We start from the raw sequence: 22,493 nt of genomic DNA on the forward strand, positions 1-22,493 counted from the left end.
GCTATGCAGGTGTGGATGTGGATAGATGAAGATAGGCACTCTCATGAACGGTTATTGGTATTTTGTTATCTTGCTGTTTTTCAGGAAGATTAAACCTTTCATTTGAATGGTTTTTGTTTGAATCATCACTAGTAGCCAGCATATTTTATGAAATTTGATCTGTATTTTCATATAATCTCCCTTCAGCTTGAAGTTGTAGGGACTGGTTCAAAATGGATTTCCAGATACAATACCTGTAGAGCTTGTTTAGTTCAGTCTGCTGCAGTCTTCCTGTTAGAAAATGTGACAGAATCTATGATCTAATCATAGTATGTCAATGGCTGGTGGGCTACTAGTTCAGCCATGACATTTCTTATTTGCTTTCTCTCATAAGATTGTGAGCATTTACTTTCATTACAGCCTGTGAAGCTGCAGTAAAATGAAATCTCTGTCAAGTGTGATTGAATGTGCAGAGACAGAACTGTCCAGAACCAAAAAGGATAAAACATTGATTTTGTCCTTTAATTCTCTTTTCTCTTCTCTGAAAGAAAAGGTGTTTCCAAGTGTGATTGGTTATGTGATGGTACAGCAAATGCAGTTCTTGATCCAATTTTCAGGTGCGTCCACGAGTAACATCACTGGTGGCTGTGCTATACTGCAAAGCAGTATCAGCTATTAAAGAAGGGGCTATATGTAGTATTTTACCTCAGTACACTCATGAAATGGCATGTGTATGCTGAAGTATGCTGTCCCTTGCTTGAGTGAATATTCTGTCTTTGGAAGCTTTTGGCTGTGTTGGATTGCCAAATCATGATAAAATTGATCTAAATCTCAATGATTGCAGATCATTTAGATTGGACTTTCTTTTGGAAACTACAGTTGTCTTCCTACCATGTACACAGTAAGACGAATGGTCGTTTTTGTTTAGAAACATTTGAAACATCATTTCTGAGGAATTACATGGAACTCTGTAATAAAGTCTGCCCCAGATTTATTAAGGAAATATTAATTGTGCAGTAATAAGTGTTTTATTGTCTTGGATATTTACGAAGACATCCACAAAGAATCACAGAATGGTTTGGGTTGGAAAGGACCTTAAGATCATCCATTTCTAACCCTCCAGCCATGGGCAGGGACACCTCACACTAAACCATCTCACCCAAGGCTCTGTCCAACCTGGCCTTGAACACTGCCAGGGATGGAGCACTCACAACGTCCCTGGGCAACCCATTCCAGTGCCTCACCACCCTCACAGGAAAGAATTTCCTCCTTATATCCAACCTAAACTTCCCCTGTTTAAGTTTGAACCCGTTACCCCTTGTCCTGTCACTACAGTCCCTGATGAAGAGTCCCTCCCCAGCATCCTTATAGGCCCCCTTCAGGTACTGGAAGGCTGCTATGAGGTCTTCACGCAGCCTTCTCTTCTCCAGGCTGAACAGCCCCAACTTCCTCAGCCTGTCTTCATACGGGAGGTGCTCCAGTCCCCTGATCATCCTCGTGGCCTCCTCTGGACTTGTTCCAGCAGTTCCATGTCCTTTTTATGTTGAGGACACCAGAACTGTACACAGTGCTCCAGGTGAGGTCTCACAAGAGCAGAGCAGAGGGGCAGGACCTTCTGCCTTTGTATTTATGAATGTAAATGATTCCCCTTGTTTTTAAGGCATTATCAAATTGCATAGGAAATAGGGTGAACATTGATACGAAAACATTTATATGTCCTGTGCTTAGTACGTCTCGACTGTTCAGCTTTTTGAGCTGAAACATCATTAATGAACATGTGCTGTGTTAGTTCTGCTTTTGGATCCAGTATCTTCTTTACTATTAATAATACTTGGACTTCATGCACTGAGCCTCCCAGAATCACCTAAAGCCCAGACCTGCAGTGCTCATAGGCAGGGGTTGTTAGTATACTGAGTTGGAAAGGGAGCAATCAATTTGTAGCTGTTGTGAATATAAATAAGAAAATTATCCCTAACATTTATCATGTCTGTCTGTGGCATCAGGTGAAACTCCATCAGGATGGATTTCAGTGGAGTTCTTCGTGATAAATGAAAAGTGGGGAAACTGAAACTGAGGAGAAATGTAGGGTCTTGGGGAGCGGCTGAAGGGAATTCAAGTATTTCTCATTTTGGGAGTGTAAAGGAGTTACGAAGGCCTTTGTGATGGCAAGGGCTGAGTGACTGAGGTGGGTTTGCTTGTCCGGCTGCTTGGCGGCAGGGCCTCTGCAGAGGAGAGGCACGGACTGCGCCGTGCCGGACGCAGCCGGATCCGGCTGGTTCTGGTCGGCTCCACCACAGGGCACCGCTGAGCCCGGCACTGCAGCTCCTGGTGCCTCTGTGGAAACCTGTGTAGCCGAGAGCAGCATCAGGGAGGGGTGAGAAGGACCAAGTGTGAGGAGCAGCAGCCCTTCAAGACACAGGAGGAGGAGATCAGAGCAGGGGCTCCCTGTGGCCATGAGGAGACCAAGCTGGGGCAGTTGTGTCCTAATGGAGGACCCACAGTAGAGCAGGTGAAAAGTGTGAGGGGGAAAGCGTGGCAGGAGCTGTAATGGACTGACTGCAAGCCCCATTCTTGTTTGAGATGTCAGTCTTACTGTCTCCTGGCTGTACTGTGGAGGGTGAGTGAGAGGGTGGCTGAGCGGGCCAGCCCAGCACAGCAAGAAATCAGGATCCACCTCCTTTGGAAAAGAAGGGTGTCTTCTGGACCGGATCGAGACAAGATCATGGGAAGTGGTTGTTTTGTGGTGGGTTTTGTGTGTGTGTGCGTGTGTGTGTGTTTGTTTTAAGCTAGGTCTGTTCTCTTACATGGGTAGGTTTTAGTTTGGTAGTTTGTGCAACCTATTGACTAGGAGACTTCAGATTTAGAGTTTTAACCTATGAATTAAACTGTTTTCCATTACTTTTGATGCATTTTGTGCATTTACATGATCCAGACTGCTTTGGCTGTTTCAACACAAATATTTGTATCTTTAATGTTAGTAACTGAGCTTTGATTGCTTGTTATTAAAGTTTGTTGTAGTGGGAATTTGGGCTTCATCCTCACTCATCCCTCCTAACAGCAAGATGCAGATTTAAGCTAGGTTTGCAGTCTTAATAACAAAAATAAACCAGACCAAACTAAAAAAGAACAAATGAAAACCAACACAAACATTTTGCTGCTGAAAAACTTGCCACAGCTATTTCAATTTTCATTTTTCTAATTATCTAATAATGCTTATGTATACAGGTAGTGTGCCAAGTGGTGCTCCCTCTAAGATTTCTAAAGATGCTTGAAGTACTGAGTGCCAGTTCCTGGTTTTTCCCTCCCTTCATAGGATGTAATCATAGTGTCTGTGCAAGCAAGGTTACTTCTGTTAATCTTTCTGGTGTTCCCCAGTATATAACACACTCGTGTTCATTTTATCTAATGCAGGAGGCATTAAAAGAAAACAACAAAAGAAAAGAAATGGAGGAGAAAACAAGGAGAGCCAAATTAGCAAAAGAGAAGGCTGAACAAGAGAAACTGGAACGACAGAAGAAGAAGCAGCAGTTGATTGATATGAACAAAGGTAAGGCATCAGTTTTAGTAGACGGATTTGCTAAGAAGAACAAGAAAGTAAGGAGTGACAACTGAAGGCTGTTCCTGATCAGTATGAAAAATACTTGCCGTCTGTTTTGAAAGCTTAAAATAAATTATCTTTTTCAGTGAAAATTCAGTTTTGTTTTATCCTACCTGATTGTGTCATTCCGTACGTGCCACGTGATATGTGTAATGTTCCTTTCTAGGTGTTTTGCTGGGAATTATTGGGTTGTTTGCATTTCCAATAGTTAATTGATTTTTTTTTAATACGGATTAATTCCAAGAAGTATCTTCCCTGCTCTGTTGTTAATTTCGTTCTGTAAACATCTCTATAATCAAGCTATTGTGGCAATTACAGCCTTTCTTTTTGACCTTGGAAGCTCCATGTTATAATGAATGTTCTCCCAACAGTCCTATTAAGAGCTGAAAAACATGGTTGAGCTTGGAGCCTAAGTACAGAGTGACATTTCAGCATGATAAAACACAATGTGTTCATCTTGTCAGCTGTGAGAATATTGTATTTTGCATGAGGCCACTCTAAGAGAGAGCAGTGTAAGACAGTAGGAGGAATTGGGTGGTCCGGATTCTGATGCTGTGCAGGTTTTCAGCAGGTTCTGAAATGCAGGCTTTATTCTTTACTTGTGATTCCAGAGGGCAAGTAGAGGTGGTGTAACTGTACATTGCATTGCTTAAGAGATGACTTGAGGCTGCAATTTTTTGTTCCGTTTCTATGAGATCTGCTGATCTGACCCAGGTGTAAAACACTTGTTCTTTTTATCCACTGAACAATTACATACTCATGGAAAAATGCTGTTTGTTTTTTTGTTATGATGAGCTTTATGGAAGAGGTGATGATGTATTAACTTTGTGTAAGGATGATGTAGCAAACCATGTAATTATGACAAACTAACTTAGTGCAATGCTGGAGATTGGATGGGATTGATTGGATGCCTTTCAAAAGCATATATACAGAACCTGTAAAGTCAGTTTATACAAGGATTAAAAATACGGGAGAAATATTAGACCAAGCAAACAGACCCAGTCCAACATTTAAGAGGATGAGTGTGGAGGTAAATACAGGGCAGTAAAAGCAAGTGACGGGGCCGAATTCCTGTCGCTGATGATGCAGAAGTACAAAAGTAGTGTCATGTAATACTAATGGTACTGTTTGGTGTTGCATTTGTTTAAAATATATTTCTGGCACATCAGAACATTTCCCAGAAAAACTGACTTGTGTGCGGAAAGCCAGTCCTCAGGGAATGTTAGTCAGCCAGCCTCTCCTTCCCATTTGGCAACCATGTTTTAATAGAACCTCCAGTTACACTTGTGTTAATAGAACTGTGTCATCTATTTCAGCATTACTTTGTGAGACTGAATCCTATTGACAACGATTTCAGCAAGTAGTGCTGGTTTATCTGTATTGATATACGTATACAGGTGTCACAATACTGCGCTTTTAATCTGCTCAGTAATTTCACAGTTTATATTTGGTAAAAATGGGCAACACATATATAAATCTGCAAAACCAAAAAAGTGGACAAAATGAGAACAAGTTTTATTTGCAAGTATAAAATTGTTCTTCTGCAACCACTTTATATGTACTATCAATTATATTTTAAGAAATCATAAATTAGATTTGCTGTTGTATTTGGTGATTGTCATAAATTGTTTTTCCCAAATCTTAAGTCTTTGCATTCTGAGTTTTAAAAATGAGCTTATAGTGATGTTCTGTAATTTGAATATGATGATAGAAGGTGCATTATTTTTGTGGGAATCTTTTAAAAATTCTCCCATGTTTGTGTACTTCACTTTGCCCCAAAGCCTCTAAGTGTTGCTGTTTATTTGCTTGGTTTCTGCCAGTGTTCAGGTGACTTCCCCAGGGCTGGTTTGAAGGGTCCCTGCAGTGGTACTGTAAATCCTGTTATTTTTGGCCTTGCTTAAGGTGGCAGTGGCACTGCATGGACTCTACTGCAGCTTAAGTTTTAGTGAACAATGCCATGGCTTTGTATGGATGAGAAACTTTAATTTCATACCATATAAAGATTCTTCTAATAATTTCAGTTTAACTATAAACAAAATACAGAATTTAAATACGGGTGATACATAAATACATTTACTGTATTTTGTGAAGTTAAGCTCATGGAGACTTTTCTAATCCTTTCTTTCACCTTGTGACTTATTTTAAATTACTGTCTGTCACCTGACAACAAATGTCCTTTTTAATATGGACAGGCACTTTTCTGTGAGTGGGGTAAGAACCACCTAAATGTCTCATCATCACCCTCCCCTCTACCAGTGTGCTTGAAGACGTACTGAGAGAGGTTAATTGTAACTATGCTCAGGACAATGTAAGCTAATGTATTTTATTAGCTGTTGAAAAGTAGGAGAAGCCCACTTTAGGTACTGTTGTCAATGGGTTGGTCTGTGTTTAAGGGCTATAGCAAACAGCTCAAAGTTACACCAATCGCTTCAGCCCAGTTGGTGAGAGCATACCTGTGTCCATCTGTTAATTTTTTAAGCAGGTGAGGAGTAGGCTAAGCTTAGCAGTGACACATGTATACTGCTAACATCTTTCTTTTCATCATGAAGGACTTTTCCCATGAAGAGATTAAACTAAAATTTGATTTTGCATTTGCATTTCTTTTTTATTGAAACTAACAAATATGAGAATAACTGCACATGGCCAAATGGACCAAAACTCCCATTTTTAATGTTTCTAAACCAGTGACACAAAATTAGTTTTATACTTGTAAACTATATTGTCTAATACATTGAAATAGCCATATCACAACTCCATTGCCATGGTCAGAGGCAGGAGGATAGGTCTATCTTCACTGGACTCCACCACATTATACTGGTTTTGCTGATGATTTTTTGTTGATCCGTCTATGTCTGTATGCTCATTGCTGCTTATATAAATAGTTTGTAAATTTGGCTAAGTGGATGTGACACAAAACACTTAGAGGGAGGAGGCAGATGTCCTCCCAAGCTGTCATTTTGACAAGGTGATTTTCACCCAAAGGGTGTTTTAACCTAACTCTTTGAGTCATTTCGCTAGATGTATCTTCAGGAATAAAATTTTAATGCATTGCTCTAGCCTCTCAGATCAGAGTAATTGGGTTCCTACATATTTCAGCCTTTTACTGTGTAGTTCTCTAATAATTATTTTTTGCTGTCACCTGGTTATGCAGCTACCTTATTTTTTTTTTTTCTTTTTTGTGGACACTGGAGAAACCAGATTAGAATGCATTAGAATTAATTAAATATTACACTTAATATATGCTTCTTAGTGTAACTGAGAAAGGTGAAAACTGCAGCATGGCCAGAATTGAGACCTGTCCTCTATAATACCTAGTTTTGAAGTAACCTAGAGTTGCTAATATTGTAAAGACCAGATTACTCAGTTTGGTGATTTGTGCTCTGTGTAACTGAGATGCCACATTAATACCATGTCTAAACTGATATAAATTGTGCTAAACATGCTAAAATATGTAAAGAGGAATGTAAAAATATAGGAAAGCTCTCAACTCCAAGGAAACTTTGAGGTGATTTACACTGGACAACCTTGTACAAACTTAAGTAATTCTAAATCTTAAAGCACATGCACATTTCAAAACACATTTTGCATTTCATGCAAAACAAAATGGGCTGAGAGGTGACAAAATCAATGTATACCTTTTAAACTAATATATTACAGCAGGAACTTACCCAACATGTACCTCTCTGCTTCAAGAAACTTGGGTATATCAATATGTCTGATTTGTTGTAAATAAGCAGAGCAACACATACAGAAAGGTGAAGTGGTTCTCAGTTAAACAAAAATGAGCATTCAATTAAACTAAGGTCTTTTGATTCTATGGTTCTTCTTGAGGCATGGTCAATGAATTCAGCATTATTTAGGGTAAAATCGTTGATACAGATGTTTTGGACAGCAAAGGCTATGTAATGGCTTGAGTCAAATGCAACTTTTGTGACTATCTATAAAAGCATTTCGATGGATGAGGCATTACATAGTGCTCAACTTAATAGAAAACCTCAATTTCTGTGAAGTATTTTCAGAAGTTAACACCATTTCTCCCTATCTGACATGCTCAAACAGTTTTGAAGAATATCCATATAAAAGTGGTTGTTTAACAACTGATTAAAATTACTGTTAAAAACCTTATCAAGATAGTTAGAATTGCTTGAATTTTGCTGAGAAAAGTAAATTTTTATATTGTCATGCAATTCTACTCTTATTTGCATAATTTTTTCCAAAGAAGTTTGAAACTTTTCCTAGTGAAGTATATTTCATATATTATTGATTTAAAACTAGACCTTAAAGCAATTTATAGTGAGACCTGCTGTTTAATATTAAAACCTCCATTTTAAAAGTTCTTACTATAAATCCTTATTTCCCATTATGTAGTGCCTGAAAGTCTGTCACTGTCATCTGTGGTGCAGGCAATGCCATGGCGAGCTGTTCTGACAGCTGCTGTTTTCTTCCTTCTGAACAGTGCTGCTGTAAATGGGCAGCTGTAGAGCATGGGAATATTTGCTCCTTTCTGGGGTTCTGTTCACTTTGCTGTTACTTCTGCATCTGTTTGTTATTACTTGGTTATGCTGCTTTCCTGGTGAGGCCTGGAGACATTGCAAGACTGAAGTGACTTATGCACATACCTAAAGATTTTAAATTTCACAGTCTAAATCATGAACCAATCTTATTTATTATGGGAGAGGAATTCGGTAGGAAAAGGATTAAACAGTTGTTCACTTCTTTAGCATTCACTAATTCCATGGAACTTTCCTTATAGCTCTTTTTCAGCAGTGTTTCCTATTTTTGAGGGCTGTTGCAGGCTGAGCTATGGTACATTTATACGTAGTCTTTCACGACTTCCATCTGACTTAACATCTGCAGAATTCTTGCAGCAGAGCCTCCATGTGCATATCTGAACAAGAGAGAAAAAAAGAACCTAACACAGCTTTCTAGGAGCTGAAAAGCCTGTAACAGCAATTCTGATGCAAATGTTATTTAATCAGAAACAGTTTTGCTCTTCATTATATCTGATTACTCTGGCAATTAAAATCACCTTTTAACTACCAGTATTAGGATAAAAGATAGAATGAGCTTCCTCAGTCCCAATTAGTATTGAATTAATTGTTTTGAAGATATATTAACATTCTCCCCTAATGCAGATGAAGATAATGGAAATGAAGTTCTGTGCTAGTGGCTGACGGATATTCCTACTTTCCCTTTTTGAGTATTCATATAAAAGAATTCATATGCCACTTATTCAGAGTGGTATGTGCTAGTATCAGCAATAATTCTGTTGCGTTTCTTTGAGCTGCTGTTACACTTGCATTGACTGCTGCAGAATATAGTTAGAGGTTCCTGCTGTTAAAGTTGTCTTATGATTCCAGGTTTTCCCCATTGTTACGTCTTCCTTGTACGTGCTTTACATAAACAGAGATCCATGCTAATTTTATTATGAGATACATATTATTTTGTAAATGTCTTAGCCTTAATCCTATGAATTTCACTGTTGGCTGGTGATTGTATGGGGTACCTGGAATGATAAATCTTGGGGCTTATTTGCATTCTACAGGTTATTAGTTTATGGTGCTGGATGCCAATAAGGCAAGCATTACAATTCCTTTGGGAAGTCATTATCCTTCATACTGATGTCGATGGTCTGTTTGAATATGCCGTAGTCCTCCTGAAATACAATATTCACTGAAAAAAATTAGATGGAGATTCACATTATGCTTAAATATGAGTACCTATAGAACCAGGATGAGGTTTGATTGGTTTTCTTTATTTCTTCAAAGCAGTTATGCATGAGTTGCTCAAAATCTTGTAAGATCTGTTTATCCAGGAGTTTGGAACTGCCTTGAGAATGGCAAGGGATATAAAAATTACTCTAAATGTTATTAATATGGGTCAAAAGCAGCTCAAAGAAATGCAAATAGACGTGAGGATGGACAAGAAGTTAGAAAGAAATTACAACTTCAAATGTAATCTCACCTTTTAAAATGTTGCAATGGAAAAATGTTTGTTTATGAATATGGCATATGGTGCATTGCAATCAAATGGATTTAATGAGGTAAGTTGTCAAGAGGGGGGGAATTATTAGACTCTCTGAAATCTGAGGCTGGGATAACTACAGGTGGAGAAAGGCAGAAGAGTTGAATTCTTTTCCCTTAAAAGTAGGTTTCTTGGGGACTAGTTAGCCAACAGTACCAAGGGTAACTTTGGATAGCTGTGAATGCACGTTCAGCTCTCCTTTTCGTTGGAGGAAGAGTTCTTATTTCAAAAAGCAGGTATTACTGTTAATTTTAAAAGTAGCTGCAGTATTATTTATCCAAGTAAGTGCTGTGTAACATTATGTTTGTATAAACAATCAAATTACTTGATAAACTACTTTTCCTTTAGTATAGGGTTTGTTTGGGAATCAGGTAGTTAGGAGACCATGTAGAACTGTTGAAAAATGGAAGTTTGTTTGACTGTAATAGCAGGACAAGGTTGGTGACCAAGCTCTGTCTTAGTGAAATGATGATGTTTTCCTGTGGTGCTAGTGTCTCATTTCTAATAGGACTTGCTGCCTTCACAAGAGTAATTTCTCAAACAGGAAAGAATATCATGTTGGTGAGCCTCTTTTTACTGCATGCTTCCTGTTTACACCCCTCTCAAGTGTTTAACAGTAGTATACATAGTTAACTTCAGAAATTAAATAGTGATCATTTGTCGGTATGTATCATAATTGATCTTCATTAATAAATTTCTGTCTGAAGTATTGACTAGTGAAAAGTTACAACACTGCCACAAATGCTAGCCCAGTTTTGTACCCAAGTATAGTCACTGTGCTTAAAGGCAATTTAAAAGGCTGATGCTAAGGCAGTGTACACTTAGAAGAAAAAGTTCTGTAAAGCACCAAAGCACATTTATTTTAATGACAAAATTCAGATGTAGATGAACTTAAATGTTATGTTTATTTCAGTGTTTCTTGGCTAGCTGTATAATCAGACTTTTGACTTGAAGTTCCTAGTTGTTGCTGGGTCGTGCAGTCCACTGCTAGAAGATGCAAAAGTTTCTAAACATACTGCATTTCATCTTGTAAATGTGCAGCAGAAACAAAGCTTCTGTACCCGGTATACAGATTTTTGTTGCAAACTGAAAGTGGAAATATGGCTGGTTTTTTTTAGACATTGCCAGATGGTCAATAAAGGTAAAAGTGTGACTTTGCAGGTCTGAAAATTTAGATTTAAACTTAGCGAGACATGATTCAGTGTCATGTTCCATAAGGTGAGAGCTGTAATGTAACATTTGTCTTGAGAGTACAGAATGTTCAGCTTCACCACATAAAAAATGATTTTCAGAGAGCCATCAAAAGCTAGAAACAAAATACCTCTTCAGTCAGTGAAATATTGGAGTGATGAGAAAAATACCAGCTAGAAACTTTGCAGAAAAGTCAAAGAACTGGTAGTTGGACTGTACTAGTATAACAAAACAGAGACCTGTATTAATGAGGAAATGTATATTCAAATCTATATTCAGTTTACATATCTTGGCTACATATTCTAAATACAGTAAGTTTTGATGTCTGTGTTTGTCATGGTTTAAATGCAGTGTCAAATTCAGCTTCCATACTTGTCCAGTCCATGTGGTATTAGTTTAATCATCATGGGGAAATAAAAAGTAGTTTCAGGGTCACTTTGGAATCTCTGTAGAAAGGATTCAAAACCACGGACAAGTTACAGCTTGACATTTGCCATTGCCTTTTATTATGTACACATTCTTAGTAGGAAAAGTCCTGGAACAGCATGCTGGACTTGCCAACCTTCATTGGCAAACTGAACTCACAACAATGAAGCTTAATAAAGATCCTTTGGAGGATCTGATTATTTTAATTTGTTTTAGACAGGATGTATTGTGAACTGTTGTGCTAAGAAATGACATTCAGCACTTTAGTCTGAACTAATTACTTCCCTTCTTTTGAGATTTAATGTATGATAAAAGTGAGCCTATACTGATACAGCAGTCAGGAGCTGGCCAAGAGTTCTTTAAGCCATTTCATAAAATATCGTTGGTTCTCTATCATATGGGCATGCAGTTGATTTTTCTCTAAAATTAAATAAAAGCTTTTCAAAAAGTTCTGTTTCTTGCAGACTGTAATAAGAAAAGATGAGTTACAGAAGTTTTCTTCTGTAAGGTTGAAAGGCTCTTACAAAGCAGTAACTCTCTGAGGAATATCTTTATGTGTCACAGAGACATTTCTTTGTTACCTTTTTGACTTTATAATTGTCATCCCAAAATGAATTTAGGATCGACCTTGGTCACTTCTGGTTCTGGCACTGAAATCTGTGATTTTTTGTGACATCAGTACAGTTGGCTAAATTTGTTTTAGGACTTGAAATAATTGAAATATAAATCAGACAATGTTATTACAAACTTAGCTAAAAACATTGTTACGGTTTAACCACAGCTGACAACTGAGCCCCACAGAGCTGCTTGCTCACCAGCACCTCCCCACCCCCCCTTATACACCCACCCCCTGGGATGGGGAGAGAATTGGAAAAGTAAAAGTGAGAAAACTCGTGGGCTGAGATAAAGACAGTTTAATAGGTAAAGCAGAAGTGATACACACAAAGAAAGCAACGAATCCATTCACCACTCCCCACAGGTAGGAAGGTGTTCAGCCATTCCCAGGACAGCATCATGCATAACGGTGACTTGGGAAGACAAATGGCATCCCTCTGGATGTTCCCCTGGTTTATATACGGAGCACAATGCCCTTTGGTATGGAATATCTCTTGGGTCAGTTAGGGTCAGCTGTCCTGGCTCAGTCCCCCCGAACTCTATGTGCACCCCCAGCTTCCTCGCTGATGGAGTGAGGAGCAAAAAAGCCCTTGACTCTGTTTAAGAATTACTCAGCAGTAATAAAAACATCTCTGTGTTTCCAGCACAAATCCAAAACACAGCCCCATAGTAGCTGCTATGAAGAAAATGAACTCTGTCAAACAAAAAATACAAACAAAACCCCAAAATCTGGAAGAATGTTAAAGGAAATCTTCCTTCCTCAAAATCAGTTCCCAAGACTGGTTTTTTTCCTTAAAATATTGGAACAGTTGTTCAACTATAAGCAACATTTTAAAGAAAATAGTTTCCTAATGCTAAAAGCAATGGCGATTTGTGCTGCCTTATGGATTTGCTAATGACAGTAATGAGAAGTTTCTTAGTACTGTAACTGAAATGTAGCCTTCAAACAGTAGAACTTGATTACAGATGCATAAAATTGTTTACGTATCATATGGTCATTATTGTTTTTTGAGCAGTGCAATCTTTTCCTTCCCACATAGAGGCAATGTCTTACCATTTCTCGCTAAGAAATCCGTATTAAAGCGTATTTTTTTAAGTTTAGTGAAACTTATCCTTGCTAGGGCCATAGGTCTGTGCAGAATGAGGCCCCAGGGGTAATGCTGATGTATTTCAAATCAATACATTCCTGCTGAAGTAGACCTTGACCACTGTGACATTTTCAGCAAGTGAAGAAGTGTGCACACTTCAAAAGTTGTTTTCAATAACCTGCCCGTACAACAAAACAGGTTTTTCTCATTCTATTAACTTTATTAAGCCTCAGATCAGGTTATCATAAACAGGGAGCTTAATTGGCATGTAAGCAAGGATTTGCCTTGTTTTTTAATCTGACATGAGGTATAGGTTCACTTACCAGTTGCCCTGTCCTAACTTGTTCTCCTTTAATTAAAAAGTAAATAACGGTCATGAGGCTGTATTCTAATCTAGAATGCCAAGGAAAACTGCTTCCGGAAGGTATTTATTATGCATGCAGAATGATTTTAGCAAATGAATGAAATGCAAATATATGAGGAGAACAGAAAACAGCACTTTCTGAAAGACACTGAAAACTGACCTTTTTAAGTGAATATATTGCAATTAAAATTCTGGTACTGATTATGAATAGAAAATCTTTTTCAAAAGTTTATGCAGGACACATTAGAGTTACAAAAAGTAATTACAAGTTCGAGGCAAAACAGGGTAGTGCAAGATGTGAATAGAAGTGTAATTTTAAGACTACTTGGAGAGGCAGGCAGGTAGCTGGCGTGTGTTACCTGCCATGGTACTGGACTGGACTCTTTCAGGAAGGGCCCAAATTAATGAAGAATTTCCTGGGAAGTTCCTGTAAACTTTAGCCCGGATGGCTGTGCTGTAGCTACATTTCTGTTAACTCAGATTAGTTTACAATTCGGATATTTAGAATAATGCTTACAAGATGTTTCTGCAAAGTACACTGGAGAAAGTGCAACAGTAAAACCTATGGGTGTTCCTGTAGTAATCAGTGCAGAGAAGCAAAGGAGAAAGCAGGAAATCAGTCCAGAAACAAAAACGTGTTCCCAGGGCCTCACGGAGCTTTATCTGAGAATCTGAGCCAAAGAAACCAAATAGCGAGGATGTGGATCATGATTTAGATGCATAGGCTGAGGTCTGTTGTGGCTTCAAGTGTCATGCAGTTTATATAGTCCTCAGTTATTCATGTACCTCAAAAAGCTGAAGCTATTTTGTTGTTTTATTTTCCCATCAGTAGTGCTACTTCAGTTCTTAGATTTTGTGTTAACAACAGTAGTAGTTATTGGGATTTTTTTATGTTCTGATCAAAATGGCCTCTTTTCTAGTGCAAAATAAAAAAAAAAAAAAACCAAAAACCAGTTATTGTGAAGGTACTGAAAAAATCTGCTAGAAGATGCTTATTCCTATCTTTTTGATAGATGATAATATAGTAAAGGCTGAGGTGAAGTTTTGTACAATAGAGGCCACAAAAAGAAACTGAAACAGGTCTCACTAACTTTCTAGTTCTTCTTCAGACGATTTCTCTGCTTTCCTGCTAGGCTACCTCGCTTCCATCCTCTGCAGGCTTCCTGTGTTTGAGTTTGACCAGGAGCACCTTGTTAGGTTTCAAATTCCCTTCTTTAGTATATACTGAACATTTAGGGCTGGGTAAAATGTGACTGTTTATGTAGTGCATGGAAGTCTAGCTGACATTTGGAGGCAATGTTCAGACAAAATCTCTTCCAAATTTACTTTGACCCTACCTAGATCTGCTTTGTTTTCTGTAATGAGGGGAGAGGAAAGGATGTTAAAAATATTCCTTTTACTATGCAAGAAAGAGTAAAAAAGAAAGTTAAATATTTCTCTGTTTCTTTAAAAATAGCTCCTCGGAAGGGAGCTTGGCTTCGGGGAAATTGCTACTTGTCTTCTTGAAGAAGATATGAATCTATTTCTAGGACAGCTTGAGATGATTGTTTAGAGGTGAGAAACTAAGAACTCATAAAGTTAAAATCGCCAGGGGTGGCCACTACCACATCAGCAAGTTCTAGAATGCTCAGCGAATCAGAGGAAACCCAGGAAGTTCAATATTCCCATCTTCATACACAGTCTACAAAAGAGCTGTGATACATTTATCACTGATGGTTTAGGTTAGTCCCCCTAAAAAGAGCACTACCACATGTTTTCTAGTGTTGTCTTTAGCAGGGCTCTCTTAATGACTTTAAAAGCCTCATAAGCTACAACAGACTAAACACATTTCAGTTTCCAGTCTGAAATTTGAGCAGCAGTTGGTTTCAAAAAAAGAAGCCAGTAAAACCTATTGTTGTCTTGGCTCAACTGAGCCTTTATTGCTCCTCAGGCAAGCAAAAATGATACTTCACCTGCATATTTTTTGTCAACTTCAGGTTTCATTTTAATCATAAGAGTTATAAATAGAAAAGAACATGATTTTGCTTTTAATATCAGGAGGTATGGATGTTGGGGTCTCTTTCTGAGGTTTAGATGAGATTTGTCAGGAAGTGATAAAGGAATGTAATATCTACAAAAAGGATTCTAAATCTAACTTAAGGGTCATATTTCATAAAGTGCTGGCACTGATAGCACAGGGAAATATTTTATCTTCATCCTCATGTTGAAATGGTTCCTTTGTTTCAGAGGAACTGTTAAAACAGAGAAAATGGCTAGAGAAGCAGGTGAGGGATTGTGTTGGGTCTGTGGAAAAAAAAGGTAGCCTAAACATTCTCCATCATTCTCAAAGTGTTTGTTTTCTACCTTGAGAACATAGTCCTCATGGTTGATTTAGCAGTGCACAGATTATGCTAAAATAAATTACCTACCTGTACCAAAGAACTGTAGTTGTATATCAGGTGGTCATAATACAGTGCTAGAGCAGGCTGTTTCAAATAATTATTGTTTAAAATGAAGACACCTTAATCCCTACACTGTGTTCCAGAGGTAGGTTAAATGTCAGCTCCATGTGCTTATTTGTGTTGGGTGAAAGACCTGATGTGCTTGATGGGCTTTATCTCTGGACCGTGTTTTTACATACATTCTTATACAGTGGACACAAGCAACATAAAGCAGGCAGAACAGCAAAGTGTCTTGATGTGTTTTTTTCTAACATTACTGTCTAAAGTAGTTGTCAAGCGAATCTTCCATGTAAGTAGGGTGACAAAAAATTACATGTACCTACAGAGCAGAAGGGAGAATCAGTGATAATAGGACTTGTCTAGAAGGATGCTTGAAACTTTTAGTCCTTCACGTATTGATTATTAAACTTTTGAATTAATGTTTTACAGAGGGAGACTTAAGGCTTGTACACTACTGTAGTCTTTCCTGCAATAGTATTGCACATGCAAAGGCGCATTTACATTAAATTTACCTTTTTGGAACATGTTTTCCTGCCTTTTTGCTAAATATTTGAAGTTGCAAAGTTAATACTGTTGTTGCTTCTCCACCTGCCATTTGGTGGTGGATAAAATATAAAGAATGGCTTGAGTTTGGGACAGGTTATTCATCTTGTGAAAGCTGAATTTTAAAAATAATCATAGCATTACGTACTGGTTTGGGTGGAAGGGACCTTAAAGCTCATCCAGTTCCAACCCCTGCCATGAGTAGGACACTTTCCATTAGACGAGCTTGCGCCAGCCTGGCCTTGAACACTGCCAGGGATGGGGCAGTCACAGCTTCCCTGGTCACCCTGTTCCAGCACCTTACCACCCTCACAGGGAAGAATTTTTTTCTGTATCTATAACCTAGGTCTCCCCTGTTTTATGTTCTGGGAATAGATTATATGCTTTGTTTCTCTCTGATATTTACTTCTTTGGAACTACTTTACATTAGAATTAAATTGCTAATTGATTGTAAGGTTTTGAGTTCAGTGTTATATGAAATAAAATCAAGACAGACTAGTTATACCTGATCAGACACTTTCTAATACATTGTCTTGATAGGTATTTTAAACAACTAGTTGTTATTTGGATCGGCAGTTTTACTCATATCTGCACTAGAAGACATTTGGAAACTAAATCCTTGCTCAGAAGTCAAGACTTATTTCACCACTCCAGATATCCAGGAATGCTTTTCTTCATGCTGTAACTTACACAGCAGCCTAAATGACAACCGTGGGTTTCTTTCACTCATCCACATTTTATCATGTACCATTTTCAATAGACACCATCAATAAGGAGTTGCAGATTGATGCTTTAGGTAGAGTGGGTTGAAAAGATCATACAGCTTCTGCTTCTGCTGTTGCCTGTGCTATATCATATAATTCCATTCAGAGTTTTTTGCTACATCTTTAAAATCTCCAGACTCATTCCTATAATCTTCTTTGGAAATGTGTTTTAGATCGTTGTTGTTGATTGCAAAGGTAATTCCACTAATTCAGCCTAAATGTTTTCCTGCTGTACCAAAACAGCACTCTCTTGGTGAAGTTATCTGTTGGGATGAATTTTCTCTTCTGGGACTCGCAGATTCTAAGCACAGGAGGAGGTTGTCAAACCTGCTTTCAGTGGCTGCTTTATGTAGTCTAAAGAGATAGTGCTGCCTTAGGCATTTCTTGTTAGAATCCACTCCCCTGGTTATTGTAAAAGCTTTTCAACTTGTCATTTGTCTTGTGTGAATGTAATTAAGCTTGTACACAGTATGTTAGTACTAGAAATAGAGTATGTGACTTTTGAACACTCTGATCAGATAGGTCATTCATCATTGTTTCTTTGATCACTATTTATATTGGAGCTCTTGTGCATTCCCTAATGAAGACTTTCTAGCTTGCACGTGAAGTTATACACACTTATTTCTATTATTTTAGTCTTTTTAAATTGGTCAAAATCTTACGTATGTTCTGATCTTATCTTTCCTAATGTTAGTATTGCTTATTTGTATGTCTTCTGTTCTTACATCGAATCCACCTATTAGTTTTTCAGAAAAGTTCAGTTGATAAGCTCTCAACATGTAAAGCTTCCTACCTATTAACAACCTCTTGTTACTTAGCCAGATATTTTTCTAATGACCATCTTTTGCACTCTCCACTAATGAATTAAGCAGCTATTATATCTGATGTTGAAGACCAGATAAATGAGACAATTTTTCCAGGCAGATGAAGTGCAGTGTATTGCATTAACAAAAAGCATAAAACCATAAATGTAGTCTAATATCTAGGGCAGAACTATAATGTCATAATCTTGTGTTCTGTTTACTTCAAAACTTGTTTGGAAGGCATTTCATATTACCAGGTGAAGATTCTCATGCTTAAATTATTTAATAATAATAATAATAATAATAATAATAGGTATATGGTCATTTCAAATTGCACATTAATGTCATAGAGATTTGCCATTTGCTTCTGTGTCTGTGGAGAGAACTTTGTATTAGCTGATCTGGCATTACTCATCACTCATCCATGGTCATTTATCTAGCTTCTCTTTTGTTCCAAAAGGTAGCACTGTTTATGTGCATTAACACTGAGGTGAAAAGTTCACCCAGTTTGACCATGTTGAGCTACATCCCCCCACATGCACACATATACCATCCTGTAGTACATAGAAATCTTCAATTTCTGATTTAATTTCTTTTGTCTGATTAAAGGTCTCTTTTTTTGAAATTGACTGTCTAGTTCCCGAGTGCTAATGTTTAGAATATCATACACAACTCTGCTTGTAGATGCATGATACAGGTGTTCCTCATTCTATCCATCGTAAGTGTATGGAGCTTATGACTGCCTTTTTCATATCCACTTCCATGTTATGCACTATTCTGATTCTTCTTTTTCCCTTCTTCTGTTCTGTTTGCTGTAAGTGATTGAAAATTATGAAAAGGTTAGTCGTCTTGATACCAGAGTTGCCTGCTCACCTCAAATGTGACTTTATTTGTACATTGTATCATATTGTTTTCCTCTCTCTGTGCCTGCCACCATGCTTGGGGCTTTTTAGCAGTGGAAGAAGCAATAATATTGTTCTGTGGAAGAAGAAAGTTGGTTTTGTCTGCATTATCATCACTTAAAGTGGCCAAAATCTGTTGACTAAACTGGTATAAATTGTGGGACCTGCAAGAGGATGACTTTTACAATACTATATAAAAACAAAAAGCCAATCAAGGAGATAGGTGGTAATATGTGAAGTGTCTCAGCAAGAGCTGTGGGGAAAGGCTGCAATCTCTTTAGATTTTGTTAAAGAAAATGAAAGCTGACTGAAAATGCAGTTCTTTGTACAGTTCCCACTTCATCTCCTGAGGAATTTAAAGTGCAATGCTGAGATCGGGCCTGGTATAATTTTGACTCTGAGGAGTTAAAAATCTCCTCATTGTGTTCTACAGCTTCCTTAATTCATGTGTCTTTATATTGTATATTTTGATAATCAAGCAACAGAGTGGGTTTTAGCAGTTGCAGTAATTAGAGGTGGAGTAGCACACTCAGCAAAAAGTGGAAGGCTTCATAAACATTTATGAAGTATTGAAGGAGCTTTGTCTTTTTGAGTAAACTCTGCCAACTCTTTTAATGAAGATCGAATGATATTGTAATTTTTCTGTGCATAAAATATTCAAACATATTAACTGATACTATGTATTACAGTCACATTCATTAAATGTTTCAGACCTGTTTGATGAGTATTAGTTTGGACTAAGTGTATTCACAGACTTTTGATTTAAAAACTAAATGTAATACAGAGCCAACAACAAATCTATGAATAGGCATGTAAAGGATAAACAGCACAAAGAAAAATTATAATATTGTATGCTTTAGACAAGTTTAGGCAAGGCCTTGTAGATGTGAGTGTGAATTGAGAGAAGCTAATTGACTTATTTTGCAGGAGCTTAGTTTTTCAGGGGTTTAGATGTAACATAATTAAACCTCGTATTTCCAAGTCTTCTGCTAGTTGCTAGTCTTGCTCTGCTCCCTTTCTTCTTACACGGCAGAGAACTTTATGTATGTATTTGTATATTATACTAATAGTTTGAATTACCTTGGTGTATAATTTAAATTTACTGAGTAGTTACACTCATCATCATCATCACCAAGTAGAAATCTGAACCAGGTACTGGTTTTGGATTGGTGTGCTCTTATATGAGGTCTTGATTTAGTCTGATAAATCTAAGTGTAATAGAGAACTGGGGCAGAATACCTTATCCATTAATAAGCTGCTTTTAGACTTGAACATTTGAGAGCTTGAATGTGCATTTAACCTCCTACACTTTGTGTGAGTCAGAAGTATTTTACTGTAATGTAAATCTTATGCACAAAGTAATTATCTTCCCACTCTGTGATGGGGAAATTTATATTAGCTTGAAGTCTGAGAGATGTGACTAAAATGTCCACCTACCTGCAGAGTCTAGTCTGTATTTTAGTTTCGGGTTCTAACAGACATGTGAACAGAAAAAGAAGCATTCATCAATAGTTTTGTAGCACTGCAGTTCTCTGACCTCTAGTTCTCATACTGCTATCGACTGTTAATAGTAGACTGAAATGCAAAGGAAGTTAAAGACTTAAATACGTGAAAATGAAGTCATCTTTCTACCCAGATTTCCATAATGTACCATAAAGTCCAGCTATTTAAAGCCTACAGATTAGCTTGGATATAGAAAAAGAAAGATTTAACAGTTATGGAATTGAGCTATTTAAGAAATGTTATGCCACTTACTTTCACTGCATGATCACCCATGGTGCACTGTTACCTGTGTAGTGTATGGTGTATGTATTCTCCCACATTGTATAGACAATTGTTTGGGGTTTTTTTCAAGGATTTAATGCATGAAGGTAAAAGGCAACATATAAATATTTGCAATACTGCAGTATTTACCTTTGTGCCACCTTTCGTCAGACTTTCCATGTGTGTTGGTTAAATCAAGAAGAAATGACCTGTTTCTACTTCAGGAAAATCTTAAAAAGAATTTAACAGCGGAACAGCAGTCATTCACCAGCAGTTGTCTATCTGCATGCTTAAGATATCATCAATAATGCATGAGGTAACATTTCTAAGTTGAAAGAACTAGAGGATTGTCATCAATTTTGCTTAATAGAGCATCATACAAAAACCAGACAGTAATACCTGAAGCACTTGACAGCATCCATTACATTAAAATGTACACAGCTCTTATTTGGAAGCGTTACGTAAACTTGGCACCACTGCTAGCTTTTTTCTTTCTAAAGTCTGATTTCAGTTGCACTGAGATGAATATTATTTGTCTCCTATTCTCAGAGGGCGATGAGACAGGAGTGATGGATAGCCTGCTGGAGGCCTTGCAGTCAGGAGCAGCGTTCAGAGATCGCAGGAAACGAACACCAAGAGGACAAGGTAAGATGCTTTCTACAAACTTTTGAGTTAGAAACTGAGTGGGCAAAAGTTGTGTTGCAAACATTTCCGAACAGTTTTCACTGAAAACCTTTGAGCTACTGTTAGCCATTGAGGTGCTGTGAAAATCTTAAGTATATTTAATGTATTGTAGGTGGTGCTGTGAAAAAATATTAGCTTCTTACACCAGGGAGAGTTTGGGCACATAGCTGATAGTCTTTTTCAAGCAGTGGTCTTAGATATGTTCTGTTTGGGAAGTTTTACTGTGTGTAGTTATAAAAGTCAAAATCACAATAAAGTAGCTTCATTTGCTTGAGGGAGACAATATTATTGTACTGGACTTAGTCTGCTTTACTGGTTTAGTCTGAGCAATTATTGCTTCCTGCAAAGTTGGTTTTAAGAAAATTAGAGAGAAAGCTAAGCAACTGCATATTCTCTGTATTCACATTTCTTCTGCGTACGCTGTGCCAGTTGCATGCAGTTTGTGAACTGAATTTACTCTGCATTTACTTTTCATCAAAGCTCGTGGCACTATACTGTATTTCCCAATTTTTAAAAATGTCTTACACTAAAGAATATACTCTTAACAATTTAAAATTGAAAAATAGTAGTTATTTGACATAAAATCAAAAGCTTATGTTGGCATGTGCTGGCCACATTGGGTTATCTTGTGAATAAGTGATGTATAACTGCTTAATTCTCCATGAGCTAGGGTTAGTTTCATGTTGGCTGGTTATGTTTTTTAGAGGACCGGAAGAGTGAAGGCAGATTCTCCTACCCTCTTCCATCTATCTAGCAAAGAGGGTATACGGTTATTTTTATTTGCCATATGCCTGATCTTATGGAAAAAAATAAAAAGAAGTTACATAATATGCTCACACTAAGAAATGAGTTCTGCTACAGTTCCAGTATAATTCTTAATTCATAGCTTGTTTCTGCTCTCAGATCAGAACTGAAAGAATTCCTCGATCAAAATGTGGGGTTTTTCCATATCTTGAGAAATTTCAATATGGGAGATGGTTTCTCTGTATTGTGGCTTGAGGAGAGATTTGTCACCCAGTGGTGACAAAGAAAAGCTTCCCAGAGACCAGGCGAGATTGCACAAACCCTGCTGCAGCTGAGACACTAGCAAGATGACTGAACCTAGTTCCAAAACCAGTGACTCCTCTGCAACAATAGGACCAGAGCTAGTTCAAAATCACCTTTATTTCTCTTGTTCTTCATCGAAGAAGTCGCTTTGACTTCTGTGTGTTTGAAATTTCAGTGTGTCAGTTGATATTCTAGTGAGTTCTGGCTTTAAAATTTAAGGAGTTTGGGGAATTTTCTGTGAGAAAAGGTTTAGGTAATCC

At 37.6% G+C, this 22,493-nt stretch overlaps 1 protein-coding gene across 8 annotated transcripts in view; it reads left to right on the top strand.

Annotated features, from left to right (window-relative positions):
• Positions 1 to 22,493, top strand: part of DIAPH2 (diaphanous related formin 2) — a 234,385-nt gene that overhangs the window by 148,029 nt on the left and 63,863 nt on the right. For all 8 annotated transcript variants that reach the window (XM_065690008.1, XM_065690010.1, XM_065690011.1 and 5 more), the window contains 2 exons: positions 3,391 to 3,526; positions 21,052 to 21,147. In XM_065690008.1, coding sequence (XP_065546080.1) covers positions 3,391 to 3,526; positions 21,052 to 21,147 — 232 coding nt within the window. The remainder of the gene's footprint in view (positions 1 to 3,390; positions 3,527 to 21,051; positions 21,148 to 22,493) is intronic.

This window comes from Lathamus discolor, chromosome 9 (genome assembly GCF_037157495.1).
Source record: "Lathamus discolor isolate bLatDis1 chromosome 9, bLatDis1.hap1, whole genome shotgun sequence".
Taxonomy (NCBI): domain Eukaryota; kingdom Metazoa; phylum Chordata; class Aves; order Psittaciformes; family Psittacidae; genus Lathamus; species Lathamus discolor.